The sequence below is a fragment of the Chiloscyllium punctatum genome, chromosome 8 (assembly GCF_047496795.1).
Source record: "Chiloscyllium punctatum isolate Juve2018m chromosome 8, sChiPun1.3, whole genome shotgun sequence".
NCBI lineage: Eukaryota > Metazoa > Chordata > Chondrichthyes > Orectolobiformes > Hemiscylliidae > Chiloscyllium > Chiloscyllium punctatum.
The window spans coordinates 30,331,968-30,349,095 of record NC_092746.1 but is presented as its reverse complement, the minus strand read 5'-3'; the positions used below and the strand labels follow the sequence as shown (position 1 = coordinate 30,349,095).

The 17,128-nt window shown below is 39.8% G+C and overlaps 1 protein-coding gene across 1 annotated transcript in view; it reads left to right on the top strand.

Annotated features, from left to right (window-relative positions):
• LOC140480447 (dynein axonemal heavy chain 11-like) overlaps positions 1-17,128 on the top strand; it is a 445,469-nt gene that overhangs the window by 148,062 nt on the left and 280,279 nt on the right. The window contains exons 28-30 of the mRNA XM_072575322.1: positions 870-996; positions 8,786-8,938; positions 10,929-11,162. Coding sequence (XP_072431423.1) covers positions 870-996; positions 8,786-8,938; positions 10,929-11,162 — 514 coding nt within the window. The remainder of the gene's footprint in view (positions 1-869; positions 997-8,785; positions 8,939-10,928; positions 11,163-17,128) is intronic.

Sequence of the window (17,128 nt, the reverse complement as noted above, 5' to 3'; positions counted from 1 at the left end):
ACATAGATTTGGTAAACAGGATGTAACTTTTCTCCTTAATGGAGGAATCACTGACTGCGGGCAAAGATTTAAGATAAGGGATAAGAGTTTGAAAGGGATGTGAGGACACTTTATTTTCCATTGTGGGTGGAGCGAGTCTGGAATTCATGCCTGTAAGGGTGATATCAATTATATCAATTTACTTGGCTTAAGGCAGAAATCCTCATAACATTTCAGAAGCATTTAGATGTGCATTTGTGATGCCACAGTATACAAGGCTTTGACCAAATGCTGGAGAATGGGATTGCAGTAATTATATGGTGTAGTAGACTCAATGGGCTGAAGGTCCTTTTACTGTGCTGTATGATTCTATGACCAATCAGCTAATTATTGCTGGCCAAAGGTTTACTTGTACACACCCCCTTGTCTCAAGCTCATTTGCAACTAGATCTTCTGCCACTGCTTGATCAAACAGCTATGTTTGTCAAGTAACTTGCTTTAAAAGGTGCAGTAATCTTTGAACTATCCTTAACTTTTACTTTTCCGTTATCCCTCTCAGTAGTAGAGGTTGTGGGTTTGAAAATTGTTTTTGAAGAAACCTTGTCGAGATGTTGCAATGCATCTTGTACATTGTGCCCACAGCAGTCCCTGGATGTCGAGGAAGTGAATGTTTAAAATGGATGTGTGTTGATCAGTGGATTGCTTTTTCCTGGATTGTATTAACTGCTTGAGTATTTTTGAAACCACAAACGTCTAAGCACATGGAAACCCATCTGAGCCTGATCTGAGCTTGTACAAGCTTTGATGACTTTCATTAAGGATGTTTGTGATGTGATCACTGATGTAATTTAGAAAAATTAAGGTACAGTTTTATCTCTCCTGTCCTGTAGGCTAGCCCTATGCGAGAAAGCTTTGGCTGAATATCTTGAAACTAAACGTTTAGCTTTCCCGAGGTTTTACTTTGTGTCATCAGCAGACCTCCTGGATATCCTTTCCAAAGGAACACAGCCTCGACAGGTATGTAGTCAGTTTACACAATCATGCTAAATTAATTTAAAAATAGCAAATGCTGAAAATAGACATCATGTGTGGAGAGATGATTTTGTTTTGAGTATGAAGCAAAAGTTACAAGACAAGTTATAGATCAATTTAGTCTTCTGCAGACATCAGAGGGCTTATTTTGCAAGATCATGCAGCTGACAGTCAAGGTTCTTTGCCAGTAGAATGTACTGGGCAACGAACTAAAGATTGAAAAATATGTCAAAATGACAAGTGAACGTGCAATTACTATCAAGGAATGGATTGTTTATAAAAGGTCTGGATTAATTCATTTTTGAAGCTGTCAGCCAAGAATATTGATATAATTGTAGTGCTGAGTGCTTTCTTTCATTGTTACTGTCAGTCGCATCAAGGAGCGATGAGGAGAATTGAATTGGTCATTGCTGTTTTGTAATGAGAACTGCAATGGTAGTATCGACTGTTGACATGCAAAAATATAAACTGATTTCCAGGACTCTAGCCACAAAATATTTTGTAACATTATCATAGAGACCTGTAACAGATTTGTATCAAACTTCCCTCTCAACTTTGGAGACATCGATCCATTTATTTAGATATTAATGGTTGGAATTAAGTTGATAAACAAAACTTTTACTTCTAAAAAATTCTTTTAAAAAATACGGAAAGAAAAAAATGATAGGGAAATCAACATACAGTTGCCTTAAAAGTATGATACAATTTGCAGGGTAATGAAGAAAAGTTTTGGCACCTCAAAAGTAACAAAAATGCAAACTTACTAAATTTGCATTTACCCTGTTTGATTTATGGATAGGTTTTATTTAAAGAGTGTCAATTTGGTGGAGTCTAACTCAAGGTTACAGTAAACCAAAGTTACTTGTTAATCGAAATAAAAGTCATTATTGTTTTCTGACAGATGTTCTGTAATATATCGTAACGAACTGTTCTTCAGAGACAAATAAATTACTTTTATAGAGTTAACAAGAGAAAGGCTGCAGTAGTGAGTACAGTAGGTTCTTTCTTGATATGTTTTGGAGATAAGTCTCTTGATTAAACTTAAAATATAAGCCATAGCTATTAATTTAACCTGGGGCAGTGTTTGTAGAGGAATAAGACAGTGTTATTTTCTGGGTCTGTAGATTGTGAAGGAGCAAAAATGGCCTTTGCAATGATATGTACTTCTTGTTAGATGTGGGAGTTTAAAGAGAGTTTAAGGGTTACTGCGAATTATATCTGCCATAAATGCTGTTGGATGGGAATCTTATCAGATTGAGTGGATCGGTTGGAGAGACAGACAGAAGCGATGAGGAATTTGCAACAGCAACAGTACGTAATGGATGGCAGTTATAGGAAGGGGAGGAAGTCTCAGATACAGTCACATAGATGGGTTAACTCGAGGAAGGGTGAGAGAGGTTGACACCTAGGGTAGGAATCTTTTGTGGCTATACCCATTTCAAACAGGTATGCTGTTTTGGAAAATGTAGAGGGTGATGGATTCTCAGGGGAATGTTGCACAAACAGCCAAGTTTCTGGTATTGAGACTAGCTCTAATGCAACGAGGGGTACGTCGGCTCCCAAGAGATCAATTGTGAGGGGATTCTGAGGTACAGGCAGACATTTCTGTGGCCAGCAGAGAAAAAGCAGAATGCTGTGTTGTTTCCCTGGTGCCAGGATCAAGGATGTCTCAGAGAGGGTGCAGAATGTTCTCATGGGGGAGAGGGGCCAGTAGGAGGTCATTGTCTACATTGGAGCTAACGATATAGGAAGGGAAAAGGTTGAGATTCTGAAGGGAGATTACAGAGAGTTAGGCAGGAATTTAAAAAGGAGGTCCTCAAGGGTAGTAATATCAGGATGACTCCTGGAGCTACGAGCTAGTGAGGGCAGGAATAGGATGATAGAGCAGATGAATGCATGGCTGAGGAGCTGGTGTATGGGAGAAGGATTCACATTTTTGGATCATTGGAGGTACTCTTTTGGGGTAGAAGTGACCTGTATAAGAAGGAGGGTTTGCACCTAAATTGGAAGGGGACTAATATACTGGCAGGGAAATTTGCTAGAACTGCTTGGGAGGATTTAAACTAGTAAGATGGGGACCCAGGGAGATAGTGAGGAAAGAGATTGATCTGAGATGGGTACAGCTGAGAACAGAAGTGAGTCAAACAGTCAGGGTAGGCAGGGACAAGGTAGGACTAATAAATCAAACTGCATTTATTTCAATGCAAGGGGCCTAACAGGGAAGGCAGATGAACTCAGGGCATGGTTAGGAACATGGCACTGGGATATCATAGCAATTATGGAAACATGGCTCAGGGAAGGGCAGGACTGGCAGCTTAGTGTTCCAGGATACAAATGCTACAGGAAGGATAGAAAGGGTGGATAAGAAAGGAGGGGGAGGAGCATTTTTGATAAGGGATAGCATTACAGCTGTGCTGAGGGAGGATATTCCTGGAAATACATCCAGGGATGTTATTTGGGTGGAACTGAGAAATAAGAAAGGGATGATCACCTTATTGGAATTGTATTATAGACCCCCCCAATAGTCAGAGGGAAATTGAGAAACAAACTTGTAAGGAGATCTCAGCTATCTGTAAGAATAATAGGGTAGTTATGGTGTAGGGGATTTTATCTTTCCAAACATCAACTGGGACTGCCATAGTGTTAAAGGATTAGATGGAGAGGAATTTCTTAAGTGTGTACAAGACAATTTTCTGATTCAGTATGTGGATGTACCTACTAGAAAAGGTGCAAAACTTGACCTGCTCTTGGGAAATAAGGCAGGGCAGATGATTGAGGTGTCAGTGGGGGAGCACTTTGGGGCCAGCGACCATAATTCTATTCATTTTAAAATAGTGATGGAAAAGAATAGACCAGATCTCAAGGTTGAAGTTCTAAATTGGAGAAAGGCCAATTTTGGCAGTATTAGGCAAGAACTTTTGAAAGCTGATTGGAGTCAGATGTTCGCAGGTAAAGGGACGGTTGCAAACTGGGAAGCCTTCAGAAATGAGATAACAAGAATCCAGAGAAAGTATATTCCTGTCAGGGTGAAAGGGAAGGCTGGTAGGTATAAGGAATGCTGGATGACTAAAGAAATTGATGGTTTGGTTAAGAAAAAGAAGGAAGCAAATGTCAAGTACAGACAGGATAGATCGAGTGAATCCTTAGAAGAGTATAAAGAAAGTAAGAGTATACTTAAGAGGGAAATCAGGAGGGCAAAACAGGGACATGAGATAGCTTTGGCACATAGAATTAAGGAGAATCCAAAGGGGTTTCACAAATATATTAAGGACAAAAAGGTAACGAGGGAGAGAATAGGGCCCCTCAAAGATCAGCAAGGCGGCCTTTGTGTGGAGCCACAGAAAATGGGGGAGATACTAAATGAATATTTTGCATCAGTGTTTACTGTGGGAAAGGATATGGAAGATATAGAATGTAGGGAGATAGATGGTGACATCTTGCAAAATGTCCAGATTACAGAGGAGGAAGTGCTGGATATCTTGAAATGGTTAAAAATGGATAAATCCCCAGGACCTGATCAGGTGTATCTGAGAACTCTTTGGGATGCTAGAGAAGTGATTGCTGGGTGTCTTGCTGAGATATTTGTATCATCGATATTCACAGTTGAGGTGCCGGAAGACTGGAGGTTGGCAAACATTTAAGGAGGGCGGGTAAAGACAAGCCAGGGAACTATAGACCAGTGAGCCTGACCTCGGTGGTGGGCAAGTTGTTGGAGGGAATCCTGAGGGACAGGGTGAACATGTATTTGGAAAGGCAAGGACTGTTTCGGGATCGTCAACATGGCTTTGTGCGTGGGAAATCATGACTCACAAACTTGACTGAGTTTTTTGAAGAAGTAACAAAGAAGATTGATGAGGGTAAAGTCGTAGATGTGATCTATATGGACTTCAGTAAGGCATTCGACAAGGTTCCCCATGGGAGACTGACTAGCAAGGTTAGATCTCATGGAATACAGGGAGAATAGCCATTTGGATTCAGAACTGGCTCAAAGGTAGAAGACAGAGGGTGGTGGTGGAGAGTGGTGTTTTTCAGACTGGAGGCCTGTGACCAGTGGAGTGACACAAGGATCGGTGCTATGCCCTCTACTTTTTGTCATTTACATAAATGATTTGGATGCGAGCATAAGAGGTACAGTTAGTAAGTTTGCAGATGACACCAAAATTGGAGGTGTAGTGGACAGCGAAGAGGGTTTCCTCAGATTACAACAGGATCTGGACCATATGGGCCAATGGGCTGAGAATTAGCAGATGGAGTTTAATTCAGATAACTGCGAGGTGCTGCATTTTGGGAAAGCAAATCTTAGCAGGACTTATACACTTAATGGAAAGGTCCTAGGGAGTGTTGCTGAACAAAGAGACCTTGGAGTGCAGATTCATTGCTCCTTGAAAGTGGAGTCGCAGGTAGATAGGATAGTGAAGAAGGCGTTTGTTATGCTTTACTTTATTGGTCAGAGTATTGAGCACAGGAGTTGGGAGGTCATATTACGGCTGTACAGGACATTGGTTAGGCCACTGTTGGAATATTGTGTGCAATTCTGGTCTCCTTCCTGTCGGAAGGATGTTGTGAATCTTGAAAGGGTTCAGAAAAGATTTACAAGGATGTTGCCAGGGTTGGAGCATCTGAGCTACAGGAAGAGGATGAACAGGCTGGGGCTGTTCTCCCTGGAGCGTTGGAGGCTGAGGGGTAACCTTATAGAGGTTTACAAAATTGTGAGGGGCATGGATAGAATAAATAGACAAAGTCTTTTCCCTGGGGTGGGGGAGTCCAGAACTAGAGGGCATAGGTTTAGGGTGAGAGGGGAAAGATATAAAAGAGACCTCAGGGGCAACTTTTTCACGCAGAGGGTGGTACATGTATGGAATGAGCTGCCAGAGGATGTGGTGGAGGCTGGTACAATTGCAACATTTCAGAGGCATTTGGATGGGTATCTGAATAGGAAGGGTTTGGAGGATATGGGCGGGGTGCTGGCAGGTGGGACTAGATTGGGTTGGGATATTTGGTCGGCATGGATGGGTTGGACCGAAGGGTGTGTTTCCATGCTGTACCTCTCTATGACTCTATGACTTTGAGGAATGCATGATTCTGGAATTTCTGTGGAGTTCTAACATCCTGCTTAAGAATTTGGTGAATAATTTAGGATTAATGTCGCCTTTTTTCTCTCCTACTTTTACTGCTAATGTTTTCTTCCCTTCCTTGTTGGCGTACAGTTTAATGGACAGTGAGCCCCCTCCAGTACACTCATAATGTAGCCATTCTTCATACATGACTGTATCCAGAAGCTGTGGCAGGACTTTTGACAATAGAAATTTCCTCATTTTCTTTGATCTTGATTCATCTTCATGAACACTAGCACAATTAGTAAGCTTTCCAGAAACTGTCTTTGTATAATAAATGGAAGAATTGGCCCTCCCTAAATGTTACTCCTTGTCATAGACGTGCTGAACCTGATATTTTCAGGAAGATTCTTACATGTCTACTGGTGGATAGCCCAGAAAGATAAGAATGCTGGAGATGCTGTTGAATTTTAAGCAGGATTTCATTTTTAAAGAATCCTGATTTGTTGTTGGCTGCTGAATAATTGTGAGATTAGTCAGCTGCCAGGCACTAGTACCTGGTGGAATGCTGCAGCTTAGCAGCTGTTCCCATTGAAAAAGACTGAATGGTTGGGTGAGGAGATGATGAGGAGAGAATGAAGAAACATCGGGAGGTGGGTAGCTATTGTTCATCTGTGTTTCCAACGTCGTGCTCATGGCCATTAATGAATTGTGGAGAAGGAATGATTTACAGAAAGAAATTGGTTAATGAGCAGGGCATGGCTGGTGATAAAGCATTCCTCACTCATGGCTCACACTCAGCACTGTGCAAACCTTTGGATTGAGCAGCATACAAACCTTACCCAACACAGTCCTTTCCGAAACCAACCCTACACCTGCCTAATCATCTTATCTGCTGAGTTCCCTGATGCCTAGAAAATCCAATTCACAGTAAAGAAGTTTAAATAGCTTCCAAAATTGGAGAAATAGACCTTAATTTAAATATTATATAATTGATCAGCCTCTCCAGAGATGTTGCAAATCCACTGCAATTAAACTGAAGTAGGTGTGTTCATTTATGTTGAATCTTTAACCAATTTACCTCTTCTGACCACTCTCATCCATCCATCATAGGCTGGTGGGGCTTGGGTTAGGGGACGGTGGTGTGTACATTCTCTCTCTCACTCTATCTTAGGACAGACTAAGAATCAAAATGAGAACCATATGGTCCCTATATAGTCCAGTCTGCCTTCATGGATGGCATTGTGTTTCATGTAGTTACTGCTTTGTGTGACAATGACACTTTAAAGATTTGATACAAATCCTCTTCTATATTTGTAGGTGAGTGTGTAATACTGGTTAGTTGCAGCTTTTGAATAGTGAGATCCTTTTAAAACCATCTTGCTGAAGCTTGTTTATATAAACAAATACTGCCTGTGCATTTCGGTTGTGTCATGACAATTTAATTGCCTAAAACTCACAAGGTGACTATTGTGCCTTTAACTGTTTTGGATCGTCCCTCCATTAAAGGTAAATGCTACAACGGTGAAATTCAGTACAACAATTAGTTTGCTGTCGAAAAGAAGGCAAAACATAAATTTACTTCATTTTTTATATATGACAAACTATAGCAGTTTACTTTCTGAGTTTTATTTTTAATTGGTTTTACAATGAACAGATTTAGAGTTTCTGAGACCCTGATCATATCAGACAGTAATTCACAGAATCTGTAGTACCCTCACATTTTGTGGTTGGATTTTGAGACACTGGGGACCCTGCCACCACCTAGCTAAAGGGCTGAGAAGAGAGATTGGAGGGGAGAACAGAAGTCCACTCACTATTCAGTTTGTTGCCTCCTAGCAATTTACTACTGGGAGCAGAGTTAATGGGTTTAAACTGGATTTACTGCCCCATTCTCTCTGGAGAAAGTGTCACTTTAGAGATTTACTAACCAGACAGATTGACGTTGCCAGCAGTGCCACCTGGGAGCAGTGAGCACTGGTGGGACTACAACCAGTCCCTCGGCATGGAGGAGACCAGGTAAATGCAGAGCCAAATAGCTTCATCAAGTGGGAGAGAAGGCTGAGTGTGTAAAGTTGAAGAGCCAATTGTAGGCTTGAAGTGGTGTGTACATCTAATGGACATAGGATCCTGTAAGGAAGTCTTCTTCCCGAACATAACACCAGACCACGCTGCTAAGCTATTAAGTTACCTGGGTGGATTGGACCTCCCCTTGCAGTTGCAGGTACAATCCTAGCAGGGCAGATGGAGGACCGTAAATGACCATTAATTCACCATTAAAGGGCCCCATTAGACCAAAGATGGCGGACTGCCTGATGCCTCCCTTAACCCCCATAAAATAACAGCTCAAAAGCAGCTTCACCATCCAGGGGATGTTGTGTCCTTGACACCCCTGCCTTCACACCTTCAGGTTGCAGAACAACAATTCCAGCCCTTTGTGTGTTGGATGGAAAATGGCACTACACAATAGTAGACCTACCTCTGGCATATGTTCTGTTCTGGAAATGCATGAACAGCAAATTTAATTCTAACAGATTTCTACAATGCATGTGAGGGTAGTGAATTCATTGTTTTAGAACATACCATCAAAAATATTTTGATAGTATTGTTTTAATTAAGATTTTGCGATGAGCTTGCTGCCATAATTAATTCTTTTGATTTCCCGAGATTGTTATTATACCTATCTGCAACTGTCTAATGTTGAAAATATTGTGTTTTAGGTCACACGTCATCTTGCAAAACTCTTTGATAGCATGGCTGACCTTAAATTTGAAAATGATGGAGAAATGGAGATAAGTAAGACTGCAATAGGAATGTACAGCAGAGAGAAAGAGTATGTCCCATTCCAAGCAAAGTGTAAATGCGTTGGGCAGGTAAAACTGATAAAGGGCATATGCTATTACATAATGCAATACACAATGTCAGGTCAAGCTCTTTACAGCAAATTAACTACTTGGAAAGTACATTTATTTTTGCAGGTGATGTGCCAGCCACTTTGTTCACATCAGAGCTCCATTATCAGTAATTATTTATTATCTACAGATATATTTTGTATTAAACACTAATTTTATTTACAATATTAAAATGTTTGCAAGGGCACTAACTTTTATCAGTATTCTATGCTGGAGATCATTACTAATGCAGCAATTAGGAACACATTTGCAAGTATTGTATGATCAATTCTAAATGTCATACGTACCATAAAGATCTAAAGGTAAGCAGCTGAGGAATGGAGGATGCAAGATATAGAAAGACTAGCATCATATGATAGTAGATGGTACTGGAGAGTTGATGCATGCTGTACAATTCTAAAGAGCACACCTCATACAAAAACTGTCACAGCAAGGGTACATGAGAAGATTGGAAAGAGGGACATGATAATACAATGCTCTTAGATGCACAATTTGAAGAACCTTCAGAGAGGGTGTCGAATTAATTTTGAAAGCAAAACCAATAGAGGTAACCATCTGTTATCCATGATGTGGGCTTCTAGCCTTGTGGGACTTGGCAAAGGATGGAAAACATGTAGATGTCAATTCGGAGGTTGCCTCCTAAAAAAAAATTACCCTTCTAGTCTTGCTGCAAGCAAACACTTCCATTTGTTCCCAGTGTTGTCAGTGGTTCATTTCTGTGTCCAGGTGATTCAGCAGTACAGAGCATGAGCTGCAGGGATATCAAAAATGTGAATTCACTCCTCTTATTCATTCCCCAGCCAGACATCAAAGGGCCGAGTTTGGAGAAAAATAAAATTACTCTTGATTCCTATCTAATTTGCAAGGCAGGAATCTGAATGTAGCTTCGATGTTTCTATTGGATGTCCTACCTCTGTCAATTTTCCTGTACCCCAGTTTGTGCTGTAGATGAGGTATTCACTCATTTAGTGTATTACAAAACAAAAGACTAATGGTAAATATTGTTCATCAAAATTAACTGACTAATTGCTGGAAAAAGATACATTTTCACTGTGCTTTTTGTCTCACAGTCAACAGGACAATTTACAAGAGGTAGCAAAGTAAAGGAAAAACCATGTTGGTACTATATGAGAGGAGACAGCTGTCTGATTGGCATACGGGCTCTGACTGGTAGAAATGTTGCAATGGAGAATGCATTTGTTAGATGACTAACTGCTAAGCATTGCTTAAATTTTAAGCCTGGCAAGTTGAACCTGATCATAAAATAAACAACATGAAGAATAGCTGCCATTTATTTTGTTAAATTGAAACAGATGCAGCCTGTGTATTTGCTTTTTCTGCCTGTAAAGTACAGGGTCCTGTGTCTTAATATATGTAGCATAAATTATGCACAAGTGTGCCACATTGTGAACCTGATTGACTATCCTAAACTGTTTATTGGTCAAGTTCTTAGCACGTGCTCGGAATTATTTTGCAAATATTGGACAAATATGAAATTGCATCTGATGTTAGACACTCCTTTGAGTTTTGCAAGTACAGACTGGTTGAATACAGTCAGTACCTTTTCTTGTTGTGAACAGCCAAGTGATATGCTGTTTGATATGATCCACCAGTCTTTGAGATGTTTTGCCTACATATCTAGCATCACACCAGTGACAAGTTTCATATATCATCCTACTCATTTATGTGGTTGAGAGAATGTTATTTTGACTTGATGGATCATCCTGTTAGTGGCAAACACCACTTGTGTTCCTACCAAATGTATTTTTTTTCCAGAACACTCATGCCAAATGTCTAATTATACCTACATTAAGGATTTTAAGACACGTATACCTGATTGTATGACAAATGCAGTGGTGAAAGTTAGCTTCTCGTCGGATGCAACAGATACTGGTATAACCCTTCCATCCTTATGATGGAAATTGACTTGATGCCTTCTGCTTTTTTAAAGGTTGAAACCTGGTTAAATCGATTAGAGGAAAATATGCGGGAAACAGTCCGTCATCAGATTACAGAGGCTATAGCAGCTTATGAGGAAAAGCCAAGAGACCAATGGATTTTTGACTATCCAGCTCAGGTTGCACTCACCAGCTCACAAATATATTGGACTACCGATGTGGGGATTGCATTTGAAAGGCTTGAGGAAGGCTATGAAACAGCATTGAAAGATTATAATAAAAAACAGGTATAGAAATGCATTAATGACAGCTTGTTACATGCACAGTAGCTTTGTCATATATGTAATAACTTGGATAAGGAAAGTGAATTGTGCTTTCTGCAGATTATACAAAATAGTTGGGAAGTCAGAATCTGCAGAGAGCTTAAGCATGCTGTCAAAGACTTGGCAGATATAGTACAATATTAGAAAATGTGAAATTATTCACTGGCAAGAAGAATAGAGGTGCTGAATAGTATTTAAATGGAGAAAGACTGCAGAAATCTATAGAACTGGATAAACCGAGAGTCCTTGTGCATGAATCAAGAAAAGCTACCATCGAGGTTCAACGGGTAACAGGGAAGGCCTGTATTGCAAAGGGTATGGAATATAAAGCTAAGGTAGTATTGCTAAAATTGTGCAAGGCACTAGGCAGATTACAGCTGAAATACAGCAAACAGTTTTGGGACTCTTATCTAAGGAAAGGTATACTGGTGTTGGAGGCAGCTCAGAGAAGGTTCACTAAGCAGATCCCAGCGACTGTCTTATGAGGAGAGATAGAGTAGACTGAGCAAATGTTCATTGGAATTTAGAAGCGTACAGGATTCTTGGGCAATTTGATAGGTTAGATGCAGAAAAGTTGATTCCACGTGTGGAATCTAGGCCCAGAGGGTGCAGTCTCAGAATAAGTGGTCTCACGTTTGAGACAGAGATGAAGAAGAATTTCTTCGCTCAGAAAGTTGTGAATCTGTGCAATTCTTTACTGGAGAGGGTTGTCAAGGCTGGGTCATTAATTATATTGAAGGCTGGGAAAAATAGATTTTAAATCAAAAACAGAATCAAAAGTTATAGGGAAAAGGCAGGAATGTGGAGTTGGGGGCTTATCACATAGGACATGATCTTATGGCATGGTGGCGTAGATGGGCTGAGTGGCCTTCTGCTGCTTCCATTTATGGTCTCAAAGCACTATAAAACAAAATATTTAACTGAAGCAATAATGGAAATATTAGGAAACATGAGCAAAAAAGTTTGTCGAAAAGGTAGATTTTGAAGAGTCTCTTAAAGGAGGAAATTGAGGTAAAAGGCAGAGTGGTTTCAACAGGCAATTTTAGTGCTTGGGCAACTGAAGGCACCGCTGCCAAGGGTGAAACAATTAAAATCGGGGATGCTCGGCAGGTTGATTTGTAGGTGTGTAAGTATAGTGGAAGATGGTGGAGCTGGAGAAGATTACACTGATAAAAAAGGTGTGAAGCCACAGAAGGATTTGTAAACAAGGATAACCATTGTAAATCAGGGCATTGCTTAACTGGCAGCGAGGTCAGTGAGAACATGAGTGATGGATAAACATAATTTGGGCCAAGTTAGGTGATGATCAGCAGGGTTTTGAATTACTTCATGTTTTTCGAGTGTTCAGTGTGGAAGGCTGTCCTGGAGTACATAATAATAATAATTCAGCCTGGAGATAGCAGAGGGTTTTCCCAGCAGATGATATGAGGCATCAGTGAAGGGGGGGGGCAATGTTATGGGAGGTAGAAATAAACAATTTTAGTGAAATGTGGTTGTAAACTCATCTCTGTCAAATATGACAGTCTAATTCATCCTCAGACAGTTGTTAGATGAGGAGTGGAGATGCTGGTGAGGATAGAGTTTATGGGAACTGAAGGCAACGGCGTTGCTTTTTCCTGTTGGTAATTAAAGGAAATTTTTGTTCATTGAGCACTAGAATTAGAATTAGCTTTATTATCACGTATATTCAACTGAGTACAATGAAAAGTGTACAAGTCGCCACGTATGGCACCATCTTAGTTACTAAGGTCCCGAGGTACAGCTTTTTCAGTTACAGTTCTTGGAAAAATAGAGAAGTAAATAAGTCCAGCAATACGGGTTTAGGAATAAATTATAAAATGGAGAAAAACAAGTTCAGAATAACTGTCGTCCAAACCAGTCCATGCTGGCACCTAGCCTCCAGTATGCACTGGACCATGACTCCAGACCATGTCGGGCTTCACCTCTGGGTTCACAATGCCTGGAGATTGCTCTAGTTTCACCATGAGACTGGAGGTCCATGCCAAGGTCATACAAGTCTGAGAACTGTCATATACCGCTCGAAGACCAACACGCTGGGCTGCTGGGTGATCACCCCACTAGGCCAAGAGTACACCTTGCTGGGCCTGCAGACTGCCACGCTGGGCCAAGAGACCACCAAGCTGGGCTGAGAGGCCACCCCACCAGACCTGTTCCGAGGCTGGGATTGAGAGGCTGTGAGGTTGGAGGCTTGGAAGAGAGAAAAGGGGGGACAAAAAAGGAATGGACAGAGCAGACGAGCTCCGGCTGAATGCCCTACACTGCTGCAGTTTGGAAATACTCATCCATTGCTGATCTGCTCCTCCTGTTTGCATTGGAAATCTGAAACATTGTGAAGTGTTTTGAACTTGACGGACCTTTCTCCCATTATTCATTGAGAAGATCAAAGTCATTATTTTCAGTTGCATCACAAAGTATGTATCCTTGTTACCTATTACACTCTCCTCATCCAGCCTCTGTTTCATGTAAAATCAAACTACTTGTTTGACAATTAGCGGCAATGGAAGGGTTAAGAGATGGAGTAGTGAGATAGTACTCTCTGTCAACTGCAAACATTTGGAATGAGATGTCATGTTTTCAGATAATGCTGCCTTCACTTATATATGAAGTAGAAGGGACCAAGGAATGTTCTGTTTGGACAAGCTCATTATGCTTTCTAATTGTGTGCATTGTCCACAAAGCATTTTTGTTATTTTAAAGAATAAATATTTGTACGACAGCCTTTGTAGTTGAAGTTAGCTTGGTAACAGTTCATGTAATAGTGAACACACAGCTACATGCATTCGAAACTAGCAACCACAATGTAGATTAAACGTAAGAACTAAAAAGGGCAGTGAAGAGTCCAAGCTTGCTGTGAGGTGAAAGAAGACACTTGAAGAACATAATTTTGTAGTGAAATAGCATAAGAGTAAATTGAGCCTTAAAATGGAGTCACTGATAATGTTGAACTTTATAACAGTATAGAAGGTATTACAAATATCATGGGGAGGTGAAGATGTTATAAAGAAGTGCTGGCACATAATGTGACAGGAAATAGAAAGAACTTTTACAAGCATGTAATTAAAAAGTAATTTTTGGACAATCCAACGTGAAGAAGGATTGCACTTGAACAACAGATCATTTATCCATTGATTAATCAACACCTTTCTTTTCACCTTGGGCTTCCATCTCTTTATCTCTTGTTTAGGCAAAGGTTGATGATGAGATGAAATTCTAATATCTATATAAATTTTACTTGTATTATTATACTTTTTGTTCTCCCCATTTCTATAAATTCAACAGGTACAATTTTTCTTTGAGTTTGTACCTGAAGTTATGCATAGCTTTGCAAATTACATTAGACAGACAAATTGTGTCCTATTTGTATGGAATTCTGAAACATTATAAAGCATTTTGAGCCAAATTAGAACCGACTTTGACTAAATTTCCTCACATTAATCATTGAGAAGACCAAGCCTATTGTCTTCAGCTGTTTCACAATATATGTATTTGCTATCTGTCCCACCCTCTTTCCACACCTTTGTTGCATGTAACTGCAAAATTTGACATAGTAATTAAACTGAGAATAGCGAGCCCTTATCCTTCATACTTAAAGACTGTTTACTTCCACCTTGCTAACACCACCTGTCTTTGTGTTAGCTTTAATCCATCAGCTATCAAATCCCCATTCATGCCTTAATCACTGCTTCCAAACTTAACTTTGTACTCATTACCAACTTCATCTGATTCATACTCTTCGTTCTGTATTCAGTGCTATAACAAATCTTGGTCATGTATCCAGTCTGTCTGCACTGCTTTACATGAGATGTCTATCATTAGAAAGGACTAAAAGCAGAAGTTGTTCATTTGGCTATTTTAGACCTGCTTTTCCATTCACTAAGATCATAACTACACTGATTGTAACCTGCACTCCTCTTTGCTCTCTATCCAGATCAAAAAAATGTCCAACTCAGCCTTCATTATTTTCAATGCTCCATTCTCCACTTCAGCGGAGAGAATTATTAGAACTAATTATTCTCTTAGAGAAGAAAGTCATCTTCATCTCATTTTAAATGGGAGGCCCCTAGATTTGAAAGGTGCCCCTTCAAGTTCTAGATTTCTCATGAGGAAAAATAATTTTAAGAAAATACAATATTTCAGAAACAAATTCAATAATAGTAATTTACCAGCGTTAACCAATCTTCATTTCTGTATTGTGATAATTCCAGATAATGATATTACTAGAGATATCAAAGTGAAATCTGGTTGATGGATTATAAATTTATCTTCTGCAATTTGCGTAGCATGATGATGTGTCACTGAAAATTTTCACAAGAAACTTTCAATTTTCTTTAACAAACAACACAAGTTTATTACAAAAATAAAGCTATTTGGAATGATTTTATCATAAACAACAAAGGAACGATTCAAACCTTTTTACCCTGCAATATCCTTGGGAAATACTCAATCCCAGTGCAGGTATCTTCCTTATCTTTGCAGGTCGATTTTATTTATCAACAGATGAGCACTTCATTTCAGTGAATTTCTGCAATCATACTTTATATTTCTTTTTGTTTCACCCTGAGACACTAATACAGGGTAACTCAATGACTTTTCTCCCTGAAGAAAATGAACCTTTGAGCTTATTCCAGTTACTTTAACAATTTTGATGCTAATAAACAACACATTTGCTGGAATGGATGTTTTCTTCTGAAGTAATCTGCTTCCAGCCTCTGGCCTCTGTTTCACTGGTTTGTAAAATAGTAACCTAATATCATTGCATTAATTATCTTTCCAGGTAGCATGTCTAGTAATTTTAATTTAAGTTAACTGATTTCTTGGTCTTCCTCCTATCAGAAAGATGTTGTGAAACTTGAAAGGGTTCAGAAAAGAATTACAAGGATGTTGCCAGGATTGGAGGATTTGAGCCATAGGGAGAGATTGAATAGGCTGGGGCTGTTTTCCCTGGAGCGTCGGAGGCTGAGGGGTGACCTTACAGAGGTTTATAAAATCATGAGGGGCATTTTTAGGGTAAATAGACAGTCTTTTCCCTGGGGTGGAGAAGTCCAGAGGGCAAAGGTTTAGGGTGAGAGGAGAAAAATTTAAAAGGGACCTCCAGGGCAATGTTTTCATGGAGAGGGTGATGCATGTATGGAATGAGCTGCCAGAGGAAGTGGTGGAGGCTGGTACAATTACAACGTTCAAAAGGCAACTGGATGGGTACATAATTAGGATGGGTTTATGGGCCAAGTCATGGCCAATGAGACTAGGTTAGGATAGGACAACTGTTGGGCATGGACGAGTTGGACCAAAGGGTCTGTTTCCCTGCTATACATCATTATGTTTCTGTGTATCTAAATGCAGTTTTGATCAACTGCAAGAGAAAGTGAGTTTCCGACCCAAACCCATTTACCTCTGCTTTAGAATCCGAATAATATAAACCTTCATCGCAGTGCATGAGTCAGAATAAATGAAAACTCTAATTAAATATGAAACTGTGGGTTTGTATAAGTAACATTGCTCAGCAGAAATAATTTGAGTAACCTTTATGATTTTCTTTGAAAGGGTTTTCATAAAACTATTCTGCATTCTTTTTCAAATTCTGCCTCTTCTGGAGGTTTGCTGTTTCAGCATGAATATGAGCTATCAGGAGAATTCAGCAACATTTTTTGGAAATCTAAAAAGCCATATTTGCTTTTTCTGTGTTCCATTTCAAAAAAGATGTCAATTTTACATGTTAATTTGTTGAATGTACCATTTCTTTTGAATACTAAATGAACAAGTCAATGTACTTGAAGTCCCAGTTGACTGAGCTTTCACTTGACACACTGACTGCTAAAGAACTGACTGTGTTCACTGTATAAAATTTAATCCAGAAACTCATGCATCGAAAAGCAAACATATTTTCAATGTATCAGTTTTGGTGCCACTGC